At 45.8% G+C, this 22,991-nt stretch overlaps 1 protein-coding gene across 1 annotated transcript in view; it reads right to left on the reverse strand.

Annotated features, from left to right (window-relative positions):
- Nucleotides 1-21,693, reverse strand: part of PINX1 (PIN2 (TERF1) interacting telomerase inhibitor 1) — a 59,496-nt gene extending 37,803 nt beyond the window's left edge. The window contains exons 1-6 of the mRNA XM_039697630.1: nucleotides 21,657-21,693; nucleotides 16,681-16,790; nucleotides 14,804-14,896; nucleotides 14,386-14,464; nucleotides 10,637-10,729; nucleotides 7,917-7,993 (exon numbers count right to left, since the gene is read on the reverse strand). Coding sequence (XP_039553564.1) covers nucleotides 7,917-7,993; nucleotides 10,637-10,729; nucleotides 14,386-14,464; nucleotides 14,804-14,896; nucleotides 16,681-16,790; nucleotides 21,657-21,675 — 471 coding nt within the window. The 5' untranslated portion in view covers nucleotides 21,676-21,693. The remainder of the gene's footprint in view (nucleotides 1-7,916; nucleotides 7,994-10,636; nucleotides 10,730-14,385; nucleotides 14,465-14,803; nucleotides 14,897-16,680; nucleotides 16,791-21,656) is intronic.
- Between the last annotated feature and the right edge of the window lie 1,298 nt (nucleotides 21,694-22,991).

Raw genomic sequence — 22,991 nt, forward strand, 5'->3', positions numbered from 1 at the left:
TTAAAAAAAAAAAAAAAAGAAAAAAAAGACAATTGCAAGAAAGAAAAAAAAACCAATTAGGATTTGTTTAGCACCCAGTTAAGCAGCTATGCCAAACATTGTTTTGTGATCCCTTACACGATTCCAATGCTTTAACCCCATTACCCCATGGATAAAAGTGCTTCTAAATCACATTTTAATGCAATTTAATTTAGAGCTGGATTTATTTCAGCCCCTTTTAATTTTCCTTTTTTTTTCCCCTCCTTTTTTCTCTAAATCTCAGTGAAAAATCCCACTGGAGAACCACCTTTGCAGGACAAGGTTTTATAAAATATACAGATGACAAGGTCCAGCACAGAAATGCCAAAAGCCAATAGGAAATCAGCTCAGTTAAAGCCTTTTACCAACACAGACCTGCCTCTTACACCACGGATTTTCCCCAATTATTTCATCAGATCCATTTATAGATATACTTTTTTTTTTTGTCCACGCAGAGCCTTAGGATTGGATATGACCATCTGAGCAACCCCAGGATATTTAAATGACAAAAGCAACTGAGCCATCCTGATTTCAGACCCACTCAACACAAAGCCATGTCAATGATTTCCTCTTTTTGAGAGGGGAAAAAAATTCTTGAGGTTTATTTTTCTTCCAAAAAGAAAAAAAACAAAACAGAAGCACTCCAATCGTGACAAAGTTCTGATTGGCCTTTTCCTCTTACAAACTTCCACAGCCTAAAAGCCTCCACGATGCAAAAAAAAGCAAAGGCAGCAAAAATCCACCTCCAAAAAACGCAGCACAGCTTTCACACCAAGTGTAGTTAAAAAATGACTAAGTTTTCTTGATATATGAATTTGTGGGTAAACCATTTATCAATGACCTGTTTACCTGTGCTGCAGAGTCCCTCAAGCAGAGGGCCATGTCATTCCCCTTTGACTGATTAATTAGCCAATCAAGGGATATTTTTCACTGTGAGGCAGGATGGGTTATTCCAGCTAATGCCTGGTCTCTAATGGTAACACATTAAAGCCAACTTGGCTCTTTAAGCCTCTGGAAGTGACCAAAAGGGAAGGAGAGAAGATAAATCAAAAAGAGCTCCCCCCAGTTTTGTTTCTGTTCCTTAACAACCCCCCCAAGGAACAAATGTGGAGGCAAGACTTCTCCAATGAAGAGAGGAAGAAAAAGCACCTTTACTTCCAGGCTGGGAGATATCTCCTCCTCTCCCTCTCTCCTGATATCTGGACAGCAATAATTTATCCTCCAGTTGATTAACAAGGTGCTTATAGAATAGGCAACAAAACGTCAATACTTTGCTCTTCCTCTTTTTCTTATCAAAAGCACAACTAGGACAGAATGCTGGGTAAAAGAAATTCCTCCTGGTGCTCCTGAAACACTCTCATCTGCATGGAGAGTTATAAAATATATGGCCCAAATTAACACCTTGAGCCTAATTAATTTTCTGATTTGCTATGTAGGATGTTGCAAGTTACCATCTCAAAGCAACAGGGCTTTAGATCCACTTTCCATGGGTCTGTGCTGCCAGATTTGCTCTATCTGTACCTCCTGTGCAGGGGGTTGGAACTGGATGAGCTCTAAGCTTCCATCCAACCCAAACCATTCTGTGGTTCTGTGATTTTGCCCTTCAGCTGCACTGTCCTGTTGCCCTCCTTGTCACTTTGTGTCATCAGCCTGTCCTGGTTGCTCCTCAGGCACAGGCAAATGCCTTGCACTGCTCACTGCTGGCAGAATCTGGTTTGGGGTTGTTTTTTTCCTCTTCTTTTTGACCCTTTTGGCTGTTAAGAGTCCATGGTGGGGTGCAGAGCAGAACTGGAGAGGCCAAAGTTCCTGCAGTACTACAGAAGCTGTAAAAATCCCTTGATAATAATCCCAGAATGGTTTGGGTGAGAAGGGACCTTAAACCCATTCCACCATTTTCCACGGGCAGGGACACCTTCCACTATCCCAGCTTCTCCAAGCCCCATCCAACCTGGCCTTGGACACTTCCAGGGATCCAGGGGCAACCACAGCTTCTCTGGGCACCCTGTGCCAGGGCTTCCCTACCCTCCCAGGGAACATTTTTTTCCTTGTATCTCCTGAACCTCCCCTGCCTTGTCTCAAGACTACTCCCCCTTGTCCTACCACTTGGGACTAAAATTCTGAAGCAAGCAGAATGTGCTGGTCAAAGCAGAAGAGGTTTCAAAGATATTAAGACTCTAAAATATTTCATGACTGAACAGGGAAGGCCAAGAGTTCCACGTACACAAGAACAGGGATTCCAGCACGAGCCCATCTCCTTTAGCCACAGAGAATCCAAGCACAACACAACCACAGGAATCCAACTTCAGTACTGGAGCTGCTCACAGAATGGCTTCTGGGAGTTGTTTTACTTCAACTGATCCATCTCTGCCCATCCCAACGGGTCTAAATGTGTTAAATTCATCTTTTTTCTTGGCGTCACTCACTGAGGAGCTGGGATTTCCCTCAGGAGACTCCTCCAGTGCCCCGCTGACATCATGGTGAGGAAGCCTGCTGAAGAGCAAGTCTGAGTCTTCCTTTTTCTAATTGAAGTTCTCACCCCCAGTCCCATTCCTGGCTTTTGCCTGCTCTGATTACTGTCCCTTCCCTTCCTCTGCTCCTCCCTCCCCATGACCCCCAGGTATTTATAGGCAGAGAGGTCATCTTTTTTCTGCCTCTTTTCTGAGATGAACGTATCCAGTTCCTCCACTCTCTCCTTCTAGGACATGCCCTCTAACCCCGTCTCCCATTTTACTAAATCCTTTTGGACTCTCTCCAGGTTTTTGATGTCTTTTTTTTTTTTCTGTTCTGCTTCTCAGTCCCAAATACCTCATGCTAACTGTGGTCTCCAAAGCAGAACAGTGAAAAATCTGTGTTAATTTGTAACTCATTTTCCTCTTCTGCAGGTTTTTCCCCTTCCCTGGCATTGCCAAAAAAGGGAGCAGCAAATTTATTTATGTGCTAACCCTGCAACAAATTTGGTCACAGGTAAAAAAAAAACCAAAACCCTAAGATTAAACTTGCAACTTACCTAAAAGTTACAACTGTGAAACCCCAGTAACACCAATATATGATTGATATTTTGCAGAGAGAAAGTCGAGGTGCAGGGAATGGTATCAGTTCACCCATAACTTCAGGGAGCCCATGGCAGAGCCAGACTTTAATGGATTTTCAGCAATGTCCCTTAAGATTAGCCAACATGCTTTTGTGATAAGTGCTGGGAAATATAAATCAGTTGAGGAAGTTCTGCAAAATGTGTCAGAAGACAATTTCCTGATTAAAAAAAAAAAAAAAAAAGAGAAAAAGCACCAGGGGTGGACAGTTCCATTTCTAATGCCTAACAAGGAAGAAATCACTGCAAGCCTGAGACTTTCGGGCTACTTGGATTGGGTGGCTTAAGGGAACTTACGCAGGTTTACATCCAAGTTACACAAACTTGGAGGAAGCAGATTACTCATGGAATGGCCTGAGCCATGCATGTGAGATGGATGCAAAACACTCAGGTTTTTATGCATCTCCAACAGCGTTTGGGCAAATCAGAGCTGCTCCCCCCAGCCCCCAGAGTGAAATCAGTGCCAGAATCATGTTGTTCAGCAACCAAGCTGGGACCGTCTGCAACTCATTCCCAAATCCTCAGCTTCACTCAGGAGCATTTTCTCCAGTGATAAGGCTCCATCAGGAAACACAGCTGGATGGAGGAAGGAAATTCTGAGAAGCAAAAAAAATAGTGGGGGTTCCAGGAAGTTCAACCAGATAGGAACTAATGGAATTTGTTTTTCTGTCTCCCCAGCTCCCAGTGTTCCTAAGCAAGTGAGAAAATCACAGGGAAAAGTGGTGGCAAAAAACAAGTCTGGCAGATCTTAGCCTGCAAAACAGGTCCTCACTGCAGGTCTCCAGAGAGCATCATAATTACAATTCAATATTTTCGATCACTTGCTCTCCCTGGGAAAAACTGCAGACGTTTTCAATTTGGTCCACTCTGAAGCCCAGCCATTGTTTTCTTCCCCACCTCATTTTTTTGACTTGTATTTTTTTTTTTTTGTTTAAACAAAGGTCCCTGTGTAGTTTATTAAAGAGGTTTGAGTTGGACACATGATTTATCAAAAATAATTTTTAAAAAAGGGCTGTTATGTTGAACATTCAGGAGAATTAAAAGTTGCAATTGCCTCTAATTAGTAACACATATCCCAGAACCATCAAAACAACAGCATTGTAGTTTTATTACTTCTAGAGAAACTCCTTTCGACCCTCAGGGGCAAACAGCATTTCCTCTGCAATCCCCCTCTTTTGCAATCTTTACAGTCCTCTGGCCAACTCCCTCTTCCTTTGATAAGGTAGATAATCCAAGTTTCAACATTCCCCACTTACTGCTGTAGAGTTGGTGTGGAACAAGAGAAAGGATCCATCACCAGAGCACTTCAGAAGAGCCAGGATTATCCTGCTGGTCCAGAGACCATCACTGAGCCTTGAGTTCTCCCACTAGTTCCCCTTGGAGCATAAGCATGGATGGAATTCCCTGTGTTTTGCTTTTTTCTTCTCTTTTCCTAACCTCTGGCTGGTGTGACACCAGCCAACCAGCCAGACCTAGTGCAACAATAGGGAGGTTTAGATTGGATTTAGGAAAAGTTTCTTCATGGAAAGGTTTGTCTAGCACTGGAACAGGCTGCTCAAGGAAGTGGAGGAGTCACCACCCTGGAAGTGTTCAAGAAACACGTGGCTATAGCACCTGAAGACATGGCAAAGTGCTGAACAGCCTTGGAATTCAGGATTGTAAAGGTCTTTTCCAGTTTTAACAATTCCATGATTCTATGATCTCTTCTGCCACTCAAGTGATCTCTTTTAACCACCCATTGAAATTTTGTCATGGGTTTAAACTGGAGGCTTTAGAGAAGGCTGATAATCAAAACTCTGGACAAACTCCTGAGGAAATTGCCATAGCTGACCCTGCTCTGAGCAGGTGAATCCTCTGGAGACCTCCAGGTCCCCTCCAGTCCCAGCAATTCTGTGATTCTGTGAAAAGCAGCTCCTGAATATTCCCATGAACTTATACCCACGTTTTTCTGATCCTAGACTGAAACAAATAGAAATAAGGGAGAAAGAATTAAGCTGAAAATCTTTGTCAAAAGATCAAGAGTGGAATGGTAGATCTGTTGGGGTCATTCAGTGCACATCAAATGTGTGCTGAATGCTTCTCAAGCTGCACCTCTCAGAACAGAGGAGGGAGAGAGATGATACCTTAGAAAGAGCCTCAGAGACAGGACTTCAAGCTGTAAAATCATGGAATGGGTTGGGTTGGGTTGGGTTGGAAGGGACCTTGGAGATCATCCAGATCCACCCTCTGCCATAGGTGGGGACACCTTCCACTACCCCAGGGTGCTCCAAGCCCCATCCAGCCTGGCCTTGAACACTTCCAGGGATCCAGGGGCAGCCACAGCTTCTCTGAGCAAGCTGTGCCAAGGCCGCACCACCCTCCCAGGAATTTCTCCCCAGTATCCCATCTAGCTCTGTCTTCTGTAAGACTGAAGCCATTCCCTGTGTCCTGTTTCTTCCAGGTCCTTGTAAATAGTCTGTCTCCATCTTTATTGCAGCTCTTTTCAGGTACTGGAGGGCCACAATTAGGTCACCCCAAAGTTTCTCTTTTCTCGGATGAACAATCCCAGTTCCCTCAGCCTTTCCTCACAGCAGGGCTGCTCCATCCCTCTGATCTTCCTGGTGCCTCCTCTGGGCTCGCTTCAACAGCTCCAGGAGTTTCTGGGCTGGGTCATGTCCAGCTCTCACCCACCAGCACCCCCAAGTCCTTCCCCCAGGTCTGCTCCATCCCTTCATCCCCAGACTGGATTGATCCCAGGGGTTGTCCTGGTCCAGATGCAGCACCAGCACTTGGTCTTTTTAAATCCATGAGGTTCCTGTGGCCACTGCTCCAGCTTTGCCAGGATCAACAGGGGTACTTCCATCTATCATCTCCATTGCACCCACAGCTGGGAACCTGCAATCAGATTCATGGATAGGAGCAGTTCTGGCTCCTGTGGAAGTATGGAAGTCCTTATCCTGTCATCAAGAAAAGCAGCCCAGGGTTGTAGGAGCTGAAATTTGAAGGGAACTGAAGCCTACCACAACCTGCAGGAAAACCCAGGGCTCTGCTGGGCACCAGAACCCTTCCTACCTCATCTCCATGTAGGAACAACTCAGGGAGCTCTGTGCCACAGCAGGGAAATGCCCAGAGCTCAGGGATTTCAAACCAAAGGCAAACACAGGGAATTCCCCCCATGGGGCACTTCTCTTTGTGCCACCTTAAGGAGCAGGCTCCAGGACATGATGGGAAGGGTGGAAAGGGATCAGAAGAGTTCATGGGTGCAGTGCAATGAAACTGCTCAGAGCTGGAGGGCCTGAGCAATGCACTTCTGTTCTGTGCAAACTCCACAGATCTCTGATCCATGAAGAGAAGGAGAAGGGGGAGCTGGGGGAAGCAATTGTGCTGCCTCTGGCTTCCTCCCCCTGTGGCTGCTCAGCAGCAGCCAGAAGACAACAATGCAGCTCCAAATTCTGCTCCCTCCTGCCTGGATTTGCATGAGGAAATTTGGGTGCTTAGGAGGGAACAGTCTGTGACTTTTCTGCCAGGAGTTTGAATCATGTCAGGAAATCTGCACAGCAGCCATCAGCCAACCACTGCATCTGTCAAGGGATTGGCAAAAACATGCACAAACTTAAGACACCCTTCATAAAATCTATGTGATTTCCAGTGTTTATCCACAAAAGAGCAAATGTTCTGCAGGAAAAAGTCCCAGAAGAAGCAACTTTCCAACTCTGAATTTCAAAAGATGTAGAACATAGAGAGAAAACAATACCAACTACTTGAGACAACTCATGAGTGGGCAAAATCTGCTCCCTCAACCCCAGCAGTGCTGAGCAGCTTTAAATCCCAGTTTGTCCTGCTTCCCACTGATCTGACAGCAAGGGAGCCAAGGAGAAGATCCAGGGCATATTTAGGTGATCAGAACCAACAGGGCTCCCTGGTACAAGTTTACCCACAGGATGTGAGAGCTCCAACAGCTCCCATAGACTGGAAGTTCCCAAATCCTTGTTTCAGCTCTCAGTGACCTGCAGTGAAGTTCCACAACAACTTCCAAGAGCACAAGGAGCAAGGTGTCAAACACTACAGGGTATTCCAGAAATTTCCACTCCAAGCCCCAACTTTCTCTTAAAACCAAAGATTTCTAAGAACTTGGAACCAACAGGGCAATTCCTGCAATATATTCATTTGTGCTTTTCCAGGTGTTATTTTCCCAAAGAATTTTTCTGGATATGTTGGTCATGTCACAGTTATTTTATCCATTGATTGAGCTGGTCTGTGCTCTGCAAGTGAAAATGCTAATGAACACATAAATAAAATAAAAACTGGTCCAAACTTGGATCTCATTATCCAAACTTAGGGGAAAGGTCTTCTTATCAAATATTTATCACTGTTCAGGCCACCTCTGAATCTTTTGCAGCTGCTCAGCCTTTTTCAATTTTTGTGAAAACAAGGGCAGTTTGTGGAGATTTCCCAGTTGTTACTGGGATATCTCCACAGTTGTTACTGGGATATTTTATTTTGGATATTCATGGATCTTTCACAGAATCATTTAGGTTGGAAAAGACCTCTGAGAGCATCAAGTCCAACATGTGACCTTTCAGGTCAAGCAAAATTCTTCTTTGTGATATACACTTCCTACCAAAAAATTAAAATACTGGAGTTACCTATCTCCAAAGAAGTTATATCATGATAATTCACAAAAAACAGGAATTAAAATTTACTCTTATTTCTTCACAGTTCAAGCACAGCACCTCAAGTAGAAAAAACAAATTGGCAGAAGACATTTGGATATTTTGTTATAAAGGATAATAAACAAGGAAACAAGAGAAATTAGAAGATTCTTGCTTACCTGGGTCTTGGCACCCTTCTGCCTTCTCCCAAAAATGCAGGACAGGTCCTGTTCAGTGCGTGAAGAGAGATCCTTACCTGGAAGGGGTAAAGAGAGGAAAAAACCCCAAAACCTTCACATCTGAGGATGCATTTTGGTAACAGTGTGACACACAGACAGAGAGAAACTGTGCTTGGAGATAAAACAAAAATCAGGAAGTCCAGGTTGGATGGGACTTGGGATAGTGGAAGGTGTCCCTGCCATGGCAGGGGGTGGAATTAGATGAACTGTAAGGTCCCTTCAAACCCAAACCATGCTGTGGTTCTATGCTAAAGCCACTAAATGAAGGTACACAAGAGGAAATGTTTGTATACATTGGGATCTTTGGATTCTCACAAGGATTCCCCATTTCTTACAGAAATTAGGGAGTTACAGCTCCTCCACACAATGGAAAAAAAATCCTTTTTTACTCAGTGGGGACTTTTCTCTGATTTCTGATGTTGCTCTTGAAAAGCAAAACCTCCACCTCTGCCACACATTGGGTTAGTCCAACTCAAAACCATTTCAAGGGTGAAGCAAAGATTTCCAGGAGGGCCATTATTGCCATCTGACTGTTGTGTGGTGAGCTGGATATCAGACATGGAGCAAGGAGAGGGAAGCAGGAGAGTGTGATGTGATGTGATGTGATATTCAGAGATACAGACAAAAGTTTAACCAATCCCACAGTGCAGGAGTTGTTGAGTTGTCCACTGACTCCATCAGAAAATTCTTTTGGAAAAGGTCAGCAAATTTAAAGAAACAAAATTAACCCAGACAGGTCAACTTGTTAAGACTCTGCTGGGATCTCAATCACTTGAAAAGCAGTGACTTCAAAATGAATCTTGTAATGGCCAAAAAAACCCAAAACAAAAACGAAACCAAAAAAAAAACCAAAACAAAAAAAACAAAAAACAAAAAAAAAAACCAAACACAAAACCCCCCCAAAAAAAACAAAACAAAAAACAACCAAAACCAACCACCCAAACCAAAACCAACCAACCAACCAAAAAAACAAACAAAAAACCCAACAAAAAAAAATCCCCAAATCTTCTTTTTCCTGGGATCCTTAACTGTCCCTGGAGGGTAAAGAGACACATCAGCCTAGAGGAGCAAGTGTTCCCCAGCTTCCTGCTGCCTCACTGCACTGCCTCAAAATGGCCTTGTCCAAGTAAGCTGGAAGACACTGGGGTTGTTTTCAGTTTTCTCTTGGCCAAGGCTTGGAATGTGACACCTAAAATCCTCCTGCTCTGGTTTTCAGGCTACGCTTCCTTTCCATGCCTCCCCCTGGACGTATCCCCCATTTTTCCTCTAACAGAAAACCAACTCAGCTGACAGCCTCAATCTCCTGCAGCATGACAGGGGAGCAGCTACTAGAAAAGCAGCTGATTTAATCTGAGCTTGGGGTGTATTTCCCAGATCCTGGGGTGGCTGTTCCTCCAGCAGAGAGGCTCCAAACCAGCCCCAGGAGCGGAAGCCGCGTTCGGTGCCGTCGCTGTTCCCTTCTCCCGCTTTTGTGTCAGCTTGTCTTGTTTAGTCTGAAAGGAAGCAGGACTGGACTTCAACAACAAGGGCCACGACAACACGAGCCTTTCTCAAATAACTTTTCCTCTTTCACTGAAAAAAGGACAATTTCCCTGTGTCAGGCCACAGAGGGTACAAGCAAATGAGGGGCTGCCTTGTGGAAATGTGACCAAACAAACCAGGGACATTGTGAATATGAAAGCCTTGAGCTGTGTTTTACATGCTCAAAAGACACTTCTTTTTTTCCTCTATATTTAGCAAAAGGTTAAATCCAAATCAAAATAAATCCTCTTTGCTCAAACAGGCCATGGCCTCTGTACTTGCAAGCCCTGAACCAATTTAATTGTTTAATGTCATAAAGTGGCAGGCTCATGTTAACAGCTCGGACTTCAAGGTCGAATTATTTCACCAAAAATCCCAAACCCTGATATGAAAATCTGGCCTCCATTCAGGTATCAATTAGCTCTGTTTTAGCAGAGGCATTTTCTGTCAGAAAACATTACACAGAGCTTTCAGTTTAATAAATCAGCCATTAGTGGAAACTGATCCTATCCATGCCCTGAAATGGGCACACACCGTGTGAAAGGGGAACAGAGCAAAAGGGAAAGGTCTCAACAACTGTCAAGGGCCAGCTGGGCTGACTGAAATAATGTCATCACTCTAAGAAAGAAAGAAATTACTCAACTCCACAAATTCTTGATAGAATTTTTCTGGCTGCCCTAATTTATGCCATAAAGTACCTGGTCGATGTAAGAGGGCTTTCCTCCTCCTTCATGCAGGTTTAATCTGATCCCTGATCTCATCCACATGATCTCTGAGCAGGGGTTACTGGGGATTGCAGGGGTTAGTGCCACGCAGATGCCCAAGTCACTCCCATCTCACCTTTGCCTTCTGCCCCCATCCCTGTCCATGCCCTGACTACTTGGAATATTTGCTGCTCCTTTATTCAGTTCCTTTTCTAGGGAATTGTTTTATTCCCAACACCAGCAGCCCAAGGCCACCCAAAATTGCACAAAATAAAGAGGAACAGCACATTAGAGCTTTAAGCAAGTAGCCACAGGGGGTGTTTCTAAACCCAGGTTTTACTTGCCAAATTTAGACTCCACAAGGCAACAGATCACCTTGAGCAGGGTTTGTTCTAATCTTGGCCAGGGCTTATGAAACAACAAAACTCCTCTTACCTTTGGCAAACTTCATATAGTGGACACGTTTCTTGGAAGATTTGGATTTTTCTTCGAGGCTGAATGTCTTTTTCTGCTTTTTCACTGAGGACTCTAAAACAAACAGACCCCAAACAAAGAGGATCCAGTTCTGTTAGAGGCACTTAAGCATCAAATTCAAACATCAGTGTAATTAACTTTCTCTCTCAAAATCCAGTCAACAACATATCATAAAGTATTACTGAAGAAAGCATGCTAAGTTTTGTCTGAAATATGTCAATGCCTCATTTTTTTTTGCCCCATCCCCTTTCTCTCCCATTTCCACTCCAATGTAATTTGAAAAGGCAGATACAGGTACTCCAGGTCAAAGGCAAACCCATCTCTGTGGTAAGAAAATAATAATAGTGCTGTTTTTCATAGAGTATCTCCAGCACCAGAGTCTGAGAAAGATGTAAGAAATAGTAGGAAATAAAATACTGAGTGAGCAGAAAGAAAAAGGGGGAACCCCCCCTCCTCCAAACAGGATTTTAATTTCTAACCCTACACAAAATACCTTTATTTGGACATAAGCTGATACATCTGTGCAAGGAAACTGAATGGTGACAAAGCTTTTCTGTCCCTAAGGCCAGCTAGAACAAATTGCCACATCCCTATTATCTCATTTTCCAGCCTTCCAGAAGAGGGACTGCATCTAAACTGTCCTCTGGGAATGGTTTCTGGGGCTGGCTCAGTCCCAGAGTCACTCAGCAGTACTTTGGGAGACTGTGAGCAGGTTAAGGCCACGTGAAGGATTAAGCTCACTATTTAACAGCACAGACATCACGTTCCTCTGCTGTGGCAAGTTATTTTGGGGGTACAAATGTTCTCTTTGCAGTCACAGAACCTGTTAATTTACAAAGCATTGCCAGAAAGAGAGAACTAACCTGTTGTACAGTTAATTACTGCCTTACTAGTCCTGAAAAGAGGCACCACAGGAGTCTCTGCTCTGTAACTCCACAGAGGGTTACTATGGTGAGGTGTTTTTTTCCTGCCTGTGGGATGGGTAGGGAAATCAACCCATACCCTGAGGGCCAAGTTGAGTCACCTTTTTCATATGATCCCACCCTGGAAAGCTCTGCTGCCCAAGTTTTCTGACACTGGAACTGTTTGAAAGGCAGTGCCACCTGATCAATCCCTGAAATCCCCAGCCTGCAGTGGGAGAGCTGAGGGCCAGCAGGCTGAAACCCACTCTCCCACTCCCACACTAATGGGAAGAGAAAGGACCAGCAAATCCAGTTTTTAACAAAAAAACCCTCAATAAAAAGGGTCTGTGGGAAAGTAAGGATCACAACTAAAATATCCTGACAGCCATGCAGCACTTTGAGCCTGGTTTCCAATCTCCTGGTAGCAAAAGGAGCATTACACAGCAAAAGGTTTGCACAGAGCCTTCCTCCTCCACGTTATTCCTACAGGGAAAGGGGCAGCAGCACCGCCTTGTGCCTGCAGGGAGGAACTTCACTACAGAACGTGCTGGCACTTGCAGTGGGCAGGGAAATACATCCCTGTGTCTTCCAGGGACTGGAAAATCCTCTGACAAACTGAGTAAGCACTGCAGGAGTATTAATGTGGTTTTTAAAGCAATTTAGACGGGGCAATAAAGCCACCAAAGTGGCATTTCTGCAGCAAATGTGATCGAGGTGGATGTACCAAAGCACTGCCAGGGTGTTGCTCCCACTTTTTATCCTTGGAAAGGGACAGTCACCATCACTGAGGATCCCAGCAAAAGAGTCAGGAATTATGGAATGGTTTGGGTGGGAGAAGACCATGGAGTCCCAACTCCCTTCCACTATCCCAGGTTGCTCCAAGCCCTGTCCAACCTGGCCTTGGACACTTCCAGGGATCCAGGGGCAGTCACAGCTTCTCTGGGCAACCTGTGCCAGGGCCTCACCACCAGAGGATTAATTTCTTCCTAATATTTCATCTAATCTAAACCTGCCCTCACTTGGTGCCCAGCTAGGAAAAAAAAAAAAAAAAAAAAAAAGAAAGGAAAAGACAGCTAAAGCTACAGACACTGAGGGTATCTGAATGTTGGCATCAACCCCCACGGGGCCCTTCCTTTCCAACCTCTAATTGCAATCCAGCTCTGGCAACTGCACCGGTTCTTTAAGAACAATGAAGTTTTTCAGCTGACTTTTAATGCAGTTTGAAACTGGAGGGTGGCCAATAATGTTACATTTGCTCCTGCAGCACAGCTGCAGGCAGAGTCTTTTCCTGGATGAGTTTTGCCAGCTTCAACAATTGCCAAAAAAACAAGTTCCAGAGCGATGCCTTTCTGTAAATCACCAAATGTGACTTTGACCTGGAATGTCCAAGGTGCACCCAAATTTGTTCTCAGTGACTGAAAACTTGTCCCATCTCCTAAAAGGACCAAAAAAACTGAGTGAAACAGGGAGAAATAAGAGTTCTCACAGGTCACTTTGCATGAGGTGACCCAGGGAAGAGAGCAGAGCTTAGGGCCAAGCCTTGCTCCCTGAACCTGCCTCTGCTGACTCACCGTGGCCCTGGCAAGTTATTTCGGCTCTCTGCTCATCAGTCTGCAGGTTTCCCACCAGTTACACCTCCCTGATCTTCCCAGGGCTCAAGTTGCAACTTGGGCAGGGTTTAGTTCTAAAGGGAGACAGGAACTTGTGGAATTTCCCCATGAAATGCTCTCCTACCTCTCCAGGAGCTGAGTGACAGCACTGAGTCCTGGGTGGCCTCATGATTTCACAAGGACAGCTTGCATAACAGGTTGAAAAAGGTGTTTTGAGGCATCAGGCTCAAAATTTTAATCCTGTTACTCCAGGATTAGAAAATCTCCTTGCTAACTGGTTTTCCTCCTCTTCTTTCTGCATTTTCTCTCCTAGAAAACTCAGTGCTCAAAGGTTAAGAATGAATGAGTGAAGAGTTGGTAAATTCACTAATCTGGCAATTCTGCCCCTTGTGCACAAGGACAGGAGCCCCTGTTTTAACCACACTCCAGAGAGGTGTTCAGATACAAAACCAGAGTTTAAACTGCATTTAACTAAGGGAGAGATGATAAATCACTTGATAAACCAATTTCTTCTCTAAGCTCACACATACCACAACTTCCTAACTTCATTTTCACAAAGCAAGGTCAGTTTGTAAAGTTTTTCAAAAATAGAAGTCTTCAAAAATAGCCCTTTTGGGAAAGTTTCCCCACTTGTGTGCTCAACACCAGGGCTACAAAAATCACTTTATGCCACACTCAGAGCAGAGATGTAGAACTCTGAGGCAAAAGCTACAGAGAAGCTCTCCAAGGACAGGAAAAGGAGGTATTTAAGAAGCCACTGGAGCATGGAAGCCAAGTGTGACAGTTCACCAGCAAAAGGAAGGCAAAGCATTGCAGTGCTGAGTGATTGTTGTGAGCCTTCAGACAGATTCTGGGTGCTTTATAAAGAAGGAAATGTTCCTCTAGGTACAGCCCAGGGAAAGTGTCTCAAATATTGTGATCCTGGATAAAATAAACAGGTCCAGCATTTTCTGTTTTCTTTCCTCAAGAAAAAGGCTTTCTTTGAGTGGTGAGAGCAAAACTGATCCACTGAGATCCACAAATCTATCCTCATGGATGGCAACACATCCTTTGGCTCCCAGTGATTTTGGGGAAGGAGTTCTCAACCTAATCCAAAATATCATTTGTATCACAAACTGGGCCTCAGGATCTTTTTAAAGACACAGAATGGAAACTCTGCTGAGCTTCCAGCATCTGACTGAGCCAAGCATGAACCTACCTGTTTCACCCTGTCCATGGCAGTTATTCAGCTCAGCCAGAAGCTGGTTGAAGTCATCCTGATGAGCAATCCAGTTGTCCTGTAAATATCACCCACATGAATACAAGGCAGAAGTCTTCTGAACCAACACAAGTTTTACAAAACAGACACTAAGACTCTTAGAAGTAAATGAATTGGATATATCCAATCCTTGTTGGTGGGAGGGACCCTGGGAAGCTCCACAGGTGGTAACAGCAACCACAACTCCTACAGCCACCCCAAAGTGAAGTGAAATTAAAAGGGTTCTCTTGGAAATCCTAAACAATCCTGTTTAAGATGCTACCACCAGCTGTGACTACAGATTTCACTGATATTCTCTTCAAAGAATTGTGCTTTTGCTGAAATGGGATCCATTCCCTGCCCTGGGTGTAGTGCTCACCTCGTGATTGATGGTAGCTCCTAATCCCAGCACGTCGTTTTTCACCTTAACCCTGATGTGTTCTGGGTTTCCTTGCTCCTGAGCCCCGAGACCCTAAGGAGGATTTGAGGGCAAAAACGTAAGGATTTCACAGCAGCAATTGGAGCTTTTGGACTGTGAGACAGTTCACAGGGAAATACAGCAAAAAAATAACAACTTCCTGTTAATTTGCCTGCTCGTAGCTGAATTCATTCACAGGCATTACCACACAACACACAAAGTTTTTTAAATTTACTACTTAAGCCTCCAGCAAAGCATTATAAACACTAAAATAGCAACAACATTAAGTAGTTGGGTGATTAATCAGGAAGCCACCTGACATCCCCAAGCAAGCCCAAATTGTTTAGCAGTTTTCCAACAAGACTCTACATAAGAACATGCCTCTCCCCAAAAATGTCTCTGTCACTGGGAAGGGTAATGGGAATGAGGCAGATCCACACAGAACACACAATCCAAACCAAATTTATATGGAAGAAGAGCAGGGAGGGGCAGGGGAGAAGCAGACTGGAGCCAACAGGACATTCACAACTGCTTCCACCTCAAAAGTGGGTGAAAATATTGGAGCAAACAACTTTGGGGTTGTTTAATATGCAGCAATATTCAGGTCCAGGGTTATCTTTCTCAACTGTGTTTTCAAGGCTAAAAAAATAAAAGGCAAAACTTAGGGTTTAAAACTTTGTTCCTGGTATTTTTACCTGCTTTTTGCCTCATCTGTCACACATCATCAGCCAAATGTGCTAGAATTAATAAACATTTATATGGTGCTGCAGTGGAGAGAAGCCCTGCAGACACATCCTGGGGTGTGGAAAATTTGAAGGGATGAGCCCTATTTGGAAAAGGCTCTACAAAGAAGAGTTTATTTGGTCAATGGGGTGGAAAATTTGCCTTGAAACTTCTGCTGACCAAAATCTATGGAAGCAAGCAGAACACTTGGCCACACATCCTTCCCTGACCACATTTCAGTACAACCACTTACAGGATTGGTGTTAAGCAGCCTAATTTCAGTGCCCAGATGGGCTTTTGCCCCTTAATTTGATCAAGGGAAAGTTCCATTTGTCCAAGTTTGTAATGGAATGGAGACATAAATCCTTTTTGTACAACTGCTGGCCAGGAACATTCAGTATCTTGAGTGGGAAATGTTGTGACACAACTGAGACAACAGTTTAAATCCAAAAACAGGCTTTAAGGCATTTACAGAATTGAGAATGATCCCAATTTTATCCTATAATCCTAACTTTTAAGGAAAGTCTGGAAGAGGAAATCTAGAAGAATAATTAAAGTTAATGGGGGTTTTGTGGGGATTCTTGTCACTGAACACCCTGATGTGCAGCCCCAAATCTCAGCTTTGCTGAAGCACCTCTCTGGAATTAAACCTGCAGTTTGCAGGTGTCTGTGCTGACCTGGAGGTTTTTATTTGTGCCAGAAACCAGTCCCCTCACCCACAGGTGCTGGTTGGAGCTGGGAGGGGACACAGCTCACAGCATTTTGGGGGATTCAAGGAACAGATCAGAAAAAAAAACCTTAAAACCGGGTGAAAGACTAAAGCAGGTCCTGGAGTTGCCTTAAAGAGTAGCAAAAGCAGGGAGAGAATTGAGGGTTTAGAGGCAGCTTAAAACCCTTAACCCAATTAAATGTTCCAACTGCTGCTCTCACTTGGGAATTTAGATTGTCAAAGAATGGAGAGAAACTGGAAAGCAGGAGAGGCACAAACAAGACTTTGTAACAAAGTGTAGAAATCTATCACTGCTCAAATTCCCTGTGCACTTAAGAGAATAAATCAAAACTGTCTCCTGGCAGTTTTAGACCCTTCAGCTACACTGTTCTCCTTTAGATCCTACCTTTCCTTTGGACCAGCCCATCTTTTCCAGCATCTTCTGGCCAAATTTGGAGTCATCGTTGCTCCAAGCACTGTTCCTTGGATCCACAGACCACTTCTGCTTTCTCCGGGCTGCAGCAGGAAGGGAAAAGTCAATCAGGCTCTATTGGCATTCCCAGAGAGTTCTTGGTATTGAATCACAACAACCAAAGCTCTTCATTGCAAAAAAACCACCCCAGAATGATGCCAGACTTGATATATTTTGGGGGTTAATTTTACTAAATGAAAAAACACAACAACAACAATAAAAGCCCAGTGAAAATATTAATTATTATGGGAAGATGCCAAAATGGGATTGCTGAGGAAGCTGCTGTCCCTCAGGATGGGCTGCAGGATTACCATTTAGGTGTGAATTCCATATTGATTCCAATTTTGTTTTACATCTGGCTTCAACATGGAGTCTACAGAGAAAGAGATTATGATGCTGCTTTCCCAGTTCTGGACAAAATCAATTCTCCAGGCTTCCCTCTAACCAGAACCCAGACATTTTAATATTTGGTTTCCTAACAAAAGCCAAATGAAAAATCCAATGTAAGTGATCAGAGAAAGGGAATGACAGAACAGAAACCTGTGGGATTTCAGCCTTTGGATTTCTCAAAAACGGTTTATGGGGAAACTGAAAAGCTGCCAGAAATTATTGCAGGAGTTAAGAGATACAAAGAAGAATCAAGGCCCCTTTGTCCTATGTGGATTCCTAAAGAAATTACAGATTCCCAGACCCACATGTTGCTTTTCCCACCAGGAACAGCTTCCTTGAAATCAAGGAAGAGCAGTCAGCCCAGTTAACCAGTCACTTGAAGTGTGCACCTAAGCCTGGGCAGGAAGAGAACCTAAATAAACAAGACAAACAAAGAATGGGAGACAGGAAGATCACAAACTTCATTAAACACCATGGGAAATGCTGGATCAAAAATGACCGGTTAACCCAAGGCCACACAAGGCAGGGAGAAGCCAAATCCAACGAGGTGTTTTCAATGCAATCAGGAAGTCATCGTTCCCTAAAAGACAAGATTTGGGATTTGGGCCAGAGGGATTGAATATTACAGGGATGTTTGACTCATTTTTTGCCCAGTTTTGTTTCATTTTTAAGGAACTAAGACTGTCAGAATTCAAGGTGGGCGCTTTTTTTATCGCACTTCCGAAACTTTGAAGCTCCAAACAGTCCCCAAACAGTTTTTAACTGGGTTAAAGGCCCGAGGGCTGTGAGGGGAACCCAACCTTTGCCTGCTTCACTCCTCTGCAGGAAACAACTTATTAACCTCAGAGACTGTGGCTGCCCCTGGATCCCTGGAAGTGTCCAAATCCAGGCTGGATGGGGCTTGGAGCAACCTGGGATTGTGGAAGGTGTCCCTGGCCATGGCAGGGGGTGGAATGGGATGAGCTTCAAGGCCCCTTCCATCCCAAACCATCCTGGGATTCTTGATTATTCCCACTAGGAAACCTTGAGAGCAGCAACTCGTCCAAGTCCTGCCTGTGGTGCCAAGAAAAGATGGGGAACCAGCACTGTGGTCTGTGATTTTCAACTTTAAACTGGGATTCCCTGCTGCCCCATGGAGAACCACAGGCTCAGCCTGGAGAAAAGGAGGCTCAGGGGGGACCTTGTGGCTCTGCACAACTCCTGACAGGAGGGGAAAGCCTCTTTTCCCAAAAAAAAAGGGACAGGAGGAGAGGAAATGCCTTCCAGTTGTGCTAGGGAAGGTTTAGATTGAAAATGAGGGAAAAAATTCCTCATGAAAAAAGTGATCAGCCATTGGAACAGCTGCCCAGGGCAGTGGTGGAATCCCCATCCCTGGAGGGACTTCAGAGCCCTGTGGATGTGGCACTTGGGGACACAGCTCAGTGGTGGCCTTGGCAGTGCTTGGACTTGGAGGTCTGGGAGATCTTTTCCAACCCTGGTGATTCTGGTTCAAGCAGATCTTACATTCCCCAGCTGAGCAGCTGCCCCTCTTTTCAATCACAGCTTCAGAAGTGAATTTCTATGGTTCTTCCTGAATATCTCTCCTTGTGGAGAAGCCCCTGAAATGTTTTGCACCCAGGAGGTTGTTGGTCACAAAGCACAAGGGCATCAAACACAATTATTTCTTGAATTAAGAGGCATTCCCTTCCCCAGCACTTTCAATCTAAGTGTTGCAACCTCCTTAGCTACACTGTGGCATTAATCCCCATGTTTCTGCCAGGTTAACACACTCTGAATAAAATAATTAACAAATTCTGAAAAAAATGACACCAAAATTCACACTGAAATTACCTAAAAAATTCCATGTGCAAATGCAGATTTGTTTCCCTAAAATCACAGCTTTATTTCCCACTGTACACCACATTTGTTATTTGTATTGTCCAAATTTCCTGCAGCCCAGCAAAGAAATTCACCAGACCCTGAGCTCTTGGTCAAGGGTGTCCTGTCAGAAACGGGGAGCTCAACTTCTCAATCCCCTCAGAGGCAAACCTGAAGCTTTTTGTTTCCAATATCTGGAATATTTCAATAAAATGCACAGAATTATGGAATATTCTGAGCTGGAAGGGACCCACAAGGATCACTCAGTCCAACTCCTGGCCCTGCAGAGAGACCCAACAATCCCACCCTGAGAGCATTGTCCAAACCCTGCTGGAGCTCTGGCAGCCTTGGGAATGTCACCATTCCCTGGGGAGCTGTTCCCTGTCCCTGGGAGCAGGAATTGGAGCTGTCCCTCAGGAGAAGCTGCAGCCCTGCTGAGCTCTGACTGTGGAAATGCAGGCTCAGACAGAGAGATGGACACAGAGTTTGATTTAAGGCCTTGGAGAAGGCTTGAAGCTTCAGAACAGAGTAGTGAAACAGAAACAAAATAAGAATAAAGATTTGTAGTTTAAGCAGAAATATGTTTTGAGCAAGTAGATACAGGCCTCATGTAAGTGAACAAATATGCTAAGCAGGACAGCAGAAAACAATTCAAGTTTAACAACAGAACTTGTTACAGAGTTGATAGAAAAAGATAAATTGGGGTAAATCATGTGATTGTGATGCTAATTGTGATTAGCAATTGGTTATAAAGATCCTGGTGAACTTTGTGGAAGCAGCTGACTGGATAAGGAATCAGAAATTTGAATAAATGCCTTAGAAAGGCATTGTAACTGGAATTGTAACAGCCTCTGATGTAACAACCTCACAGCCTCACCTTTCCATGGCTGATTTTGCAATAAACCATCTTTTAAACTCTTCAGTCTCTCTGCATCCCCAACCTCTGCCCCCAGTCCCCTCCAGGACAAACCCAGTGCCCTCTGTCACTGCTCCCTTGGTCCCTGCAGGCCCTTCCCCACCCCAAATCCTCCTCTGGAGGGTCCCTAAAAGCAGGAGATTGGCTCAGGCTGAGCTCAGCTCCAGCAGTGACCCAGAAATGAGCCAGGCACTGAACCCAGCACCAACACACAGCTCTGCCACGTCCCCTGAGTGTCACCAACACCCAGCACATGGCCCTGCCACCTCCCCTGAGTGTCACCAACACCCAACACACAGCTCTGCCACGTCCCCTGAGTGTCACCAGCACCCAGCACACGGCCCTGCCACCTCCCCTCAATGTCCCCAGCACCAACACAGAGCTCTGCCAGTCCCCTCAGTGTCACCAACACCCACACCTGGCTCTGCCACCTCCCCTGGGTGTCCCCAGCACCCACATGTGCCCCTGCCACCTCTGCTCAGTGTCCCCAGCACCAACACACAGCTCTGCCATGTCCTCTCAGTGTCACCAAAATCCGGCCCTGCCATGTACCCTGGGTGTCCACACCACCCACACCTGGCTCTGTCATGTCCCCTCAGTGTCCCCAGACCCAACACCCAACCCTGCCACATCCCCTGGGTGTCCCCAGCACCAAAATCCATCCCTGCCATGTCCCCTCAATGTCCCCAGCACCAACACACAGCTCTGCCAGTCCCCTCAGTGTCATCCACACCTGGCTCTGCCACGTCCCCTGGGTGTCCCCAGGACCAACACACAGCTCTGCCACATTCCCTGACTGTCACCAACATCCAGCACATGGACCTGCCACATCCCCTGGGTGTCCCCACCACCCACATGTGGCCCTGCCACCTCTGCTCAGTGTCCCCAGCACCCACACCCAGCCCTGCCACATGCCCTGGGTGTCCCCAGCACCAAAATCCATCCCTGCCATGTCCCCTCAGTGTCCCCAGCACCAACACACAGCTCTGCCACATTCCCTGACTGTCACCAACACCCAGCACACGGCTCTGCCACCTGCCCTGGGTGTCCCCAGCACCCACACCCGGCCCTGCCACCTCCCCTCTGGAGGTGTCTCCCCTCAAACACAGAGCCAGAGATGGCCCCGAGCCACTGACAGGACGAGCTGTCCCCAGAGGTGTCCAAGGGACATTCCAGCTGCTCCTGCCCTGCTGGGACACGATTACCCCCCTGCACCCCTCATTCTGCACCAATGCCCCCCTGGAGCCCCTTTGGGCCCTCCCAGCCTCCAGGCCCCACTTCTCCTTGACCCTGGCACCCTCTGGATGCCCCTTCCCGCCTTTCCCCGACCCCAAATCCTCCATTTCTCACCCCAGGCACCCCTGGATCCCCCCCTCTCCCCCCTTTTCCTTGGCCCCAGGATCCCCCACGCTCCCATCCTGCCTTTCTCAGCCCAAATCCCCTCATTCTTCAACACCGGAGCCCCTAAACCTTTTTCCCGGCCATCCTGGCCTCCCTGACACAGGGAACCCAATTTCCTGGCCAGAGGGACCCCTCATCCCGTCTCTCCCCGTCCCTGCACTCCCCTTTCCTTAACTCCGAACCCCTTTATCCGGCCCTGGGACGCCCCCGCACCCCGCGGGAGGGGCAGCGCGGCCCGGACCCCTCAGGCAGGGCTGTGGGGAGGGTCTGAGGCCGCTCCCGGGGCACCGGCTCGTCCCCATTCCCGCAGCATTCCCGCGGCATTCCCGCCGGGATCGGCACTCACGTTCCGCCAGCATCGCCATCTTGGGGGCCTTCCTCCGTGCAGGGGGGCTTTCGTGATCTCCGGCGCATAAAAAGGGCGGCTTAACTGGCGCCTGATTTAAAAAAAAGTTTTAAAACAGGCAAGCGCAGCGGCCACCAAAGTGAAAATTAGGAAAAAAAAAAAGTTTGGAAATTTGCTAAAATTCGAATAAATATCTTAAAACCCGTCTCGGCTGTGTACCGGCTGTTTCCGAGCCGGGGAAGGGGATGAGCAGCACTCACTGTGTGTGGTGGGGAATAAGGGGCACGGGCAGGGGGAATATTGAAGAGAATTTCAGGTGTGGATGTCCCTGGAGTTCCCAAATCTCGCTGTCGTGGGAGGGAAATGGGGACGGATACACAGAGGCATCTTGAGAAACATCCCCTTCCTACCTTTCTGTGAAATGTGTGTGCGTGTGGAAAATATATTTTTTTTTTATTTTATTTTATTTTTTATTTTATATTTTTATGCAGCCCCTCTGATGAGTTGCTGAATCAAAGTGATTCTATACAGGATTTTGTTTGGGTTTTTTTTGGGGGGGAGGGGGTTTGTTTTTTGTTGCTTTGTTTTTAGTTTGGGCGGGTTTTTTGTGTTTGTTTGGTTGGTTTTTTTTTTGTTTGTTTTTTGGGGTTTTTTTGTGTAGTTATGTTCTTGAGCTCTTGGTCTTTCATATTTTCTAGGATTTTTAGCATCTCTTCAGTTGTTTTATTTGAAGACCAGCACCCAAAATATGACTGTGTTCTTCAGGCATCTTCCTTGCCTGCATTTTGCATCTAAGTGCAATATTTTGTTCTTTAATATCCCTTTTATAGAGGGATAGAGGTTTTATATTCTGTATTTGTGACAATTCTGTCTTTTACCCTTTACATGTCCTGAGGAGCCCAGAGCTGGACACAACACCCCAGATGTGCCTCACGGGGCTGAGCAGGGGGACAGGATCACTCCCTGACCTGCTGGAAATGCTCTTCTTGGTGCACTTCTAGATAATTTTGGCTTTATTTGCCCTCCTGGATCACTTTGGCCTTCTTTGCCCTCTGGGCACTGCTGGTGAAGGACACCTTCCACTATCCCAGGTTGCTCCAGCCTGGCCTTGGGCACTTCCAGGGATCCAGGGGCAGGCACAGCTTCTCTGGGCAACCTGTGCCAGGGCCTCACCACCCTCACAGCCAGGAATTCCTTCCAATATCCCATCTATCCCTGTCTTCTGGCAGTGGGAAGCCATTCCCTGTGTCCTGTCCCTCCATCCCTTGTGCCAAGTCCCTCTCCAGCTTTCCTCCAGATACTGTGAGGCCACAATTAGGTCACCCCAAAGCTTCT

Source organism: Passer montanus, unplaced genomic scaffold, assembly GCF_014805655.1.
Source record: "Passer montanus isolate IOZ18808 unplaced genomic scaffold, ASM1480565v1 scaffold119, whole genome shotgun sequence".
Taxonomy (NCBI): domain Eukaryota; kingdom Metazoa; phylum Chordata; class Aves; order Passeriformes; family Passeridae; genus Passer; species Passer montanus.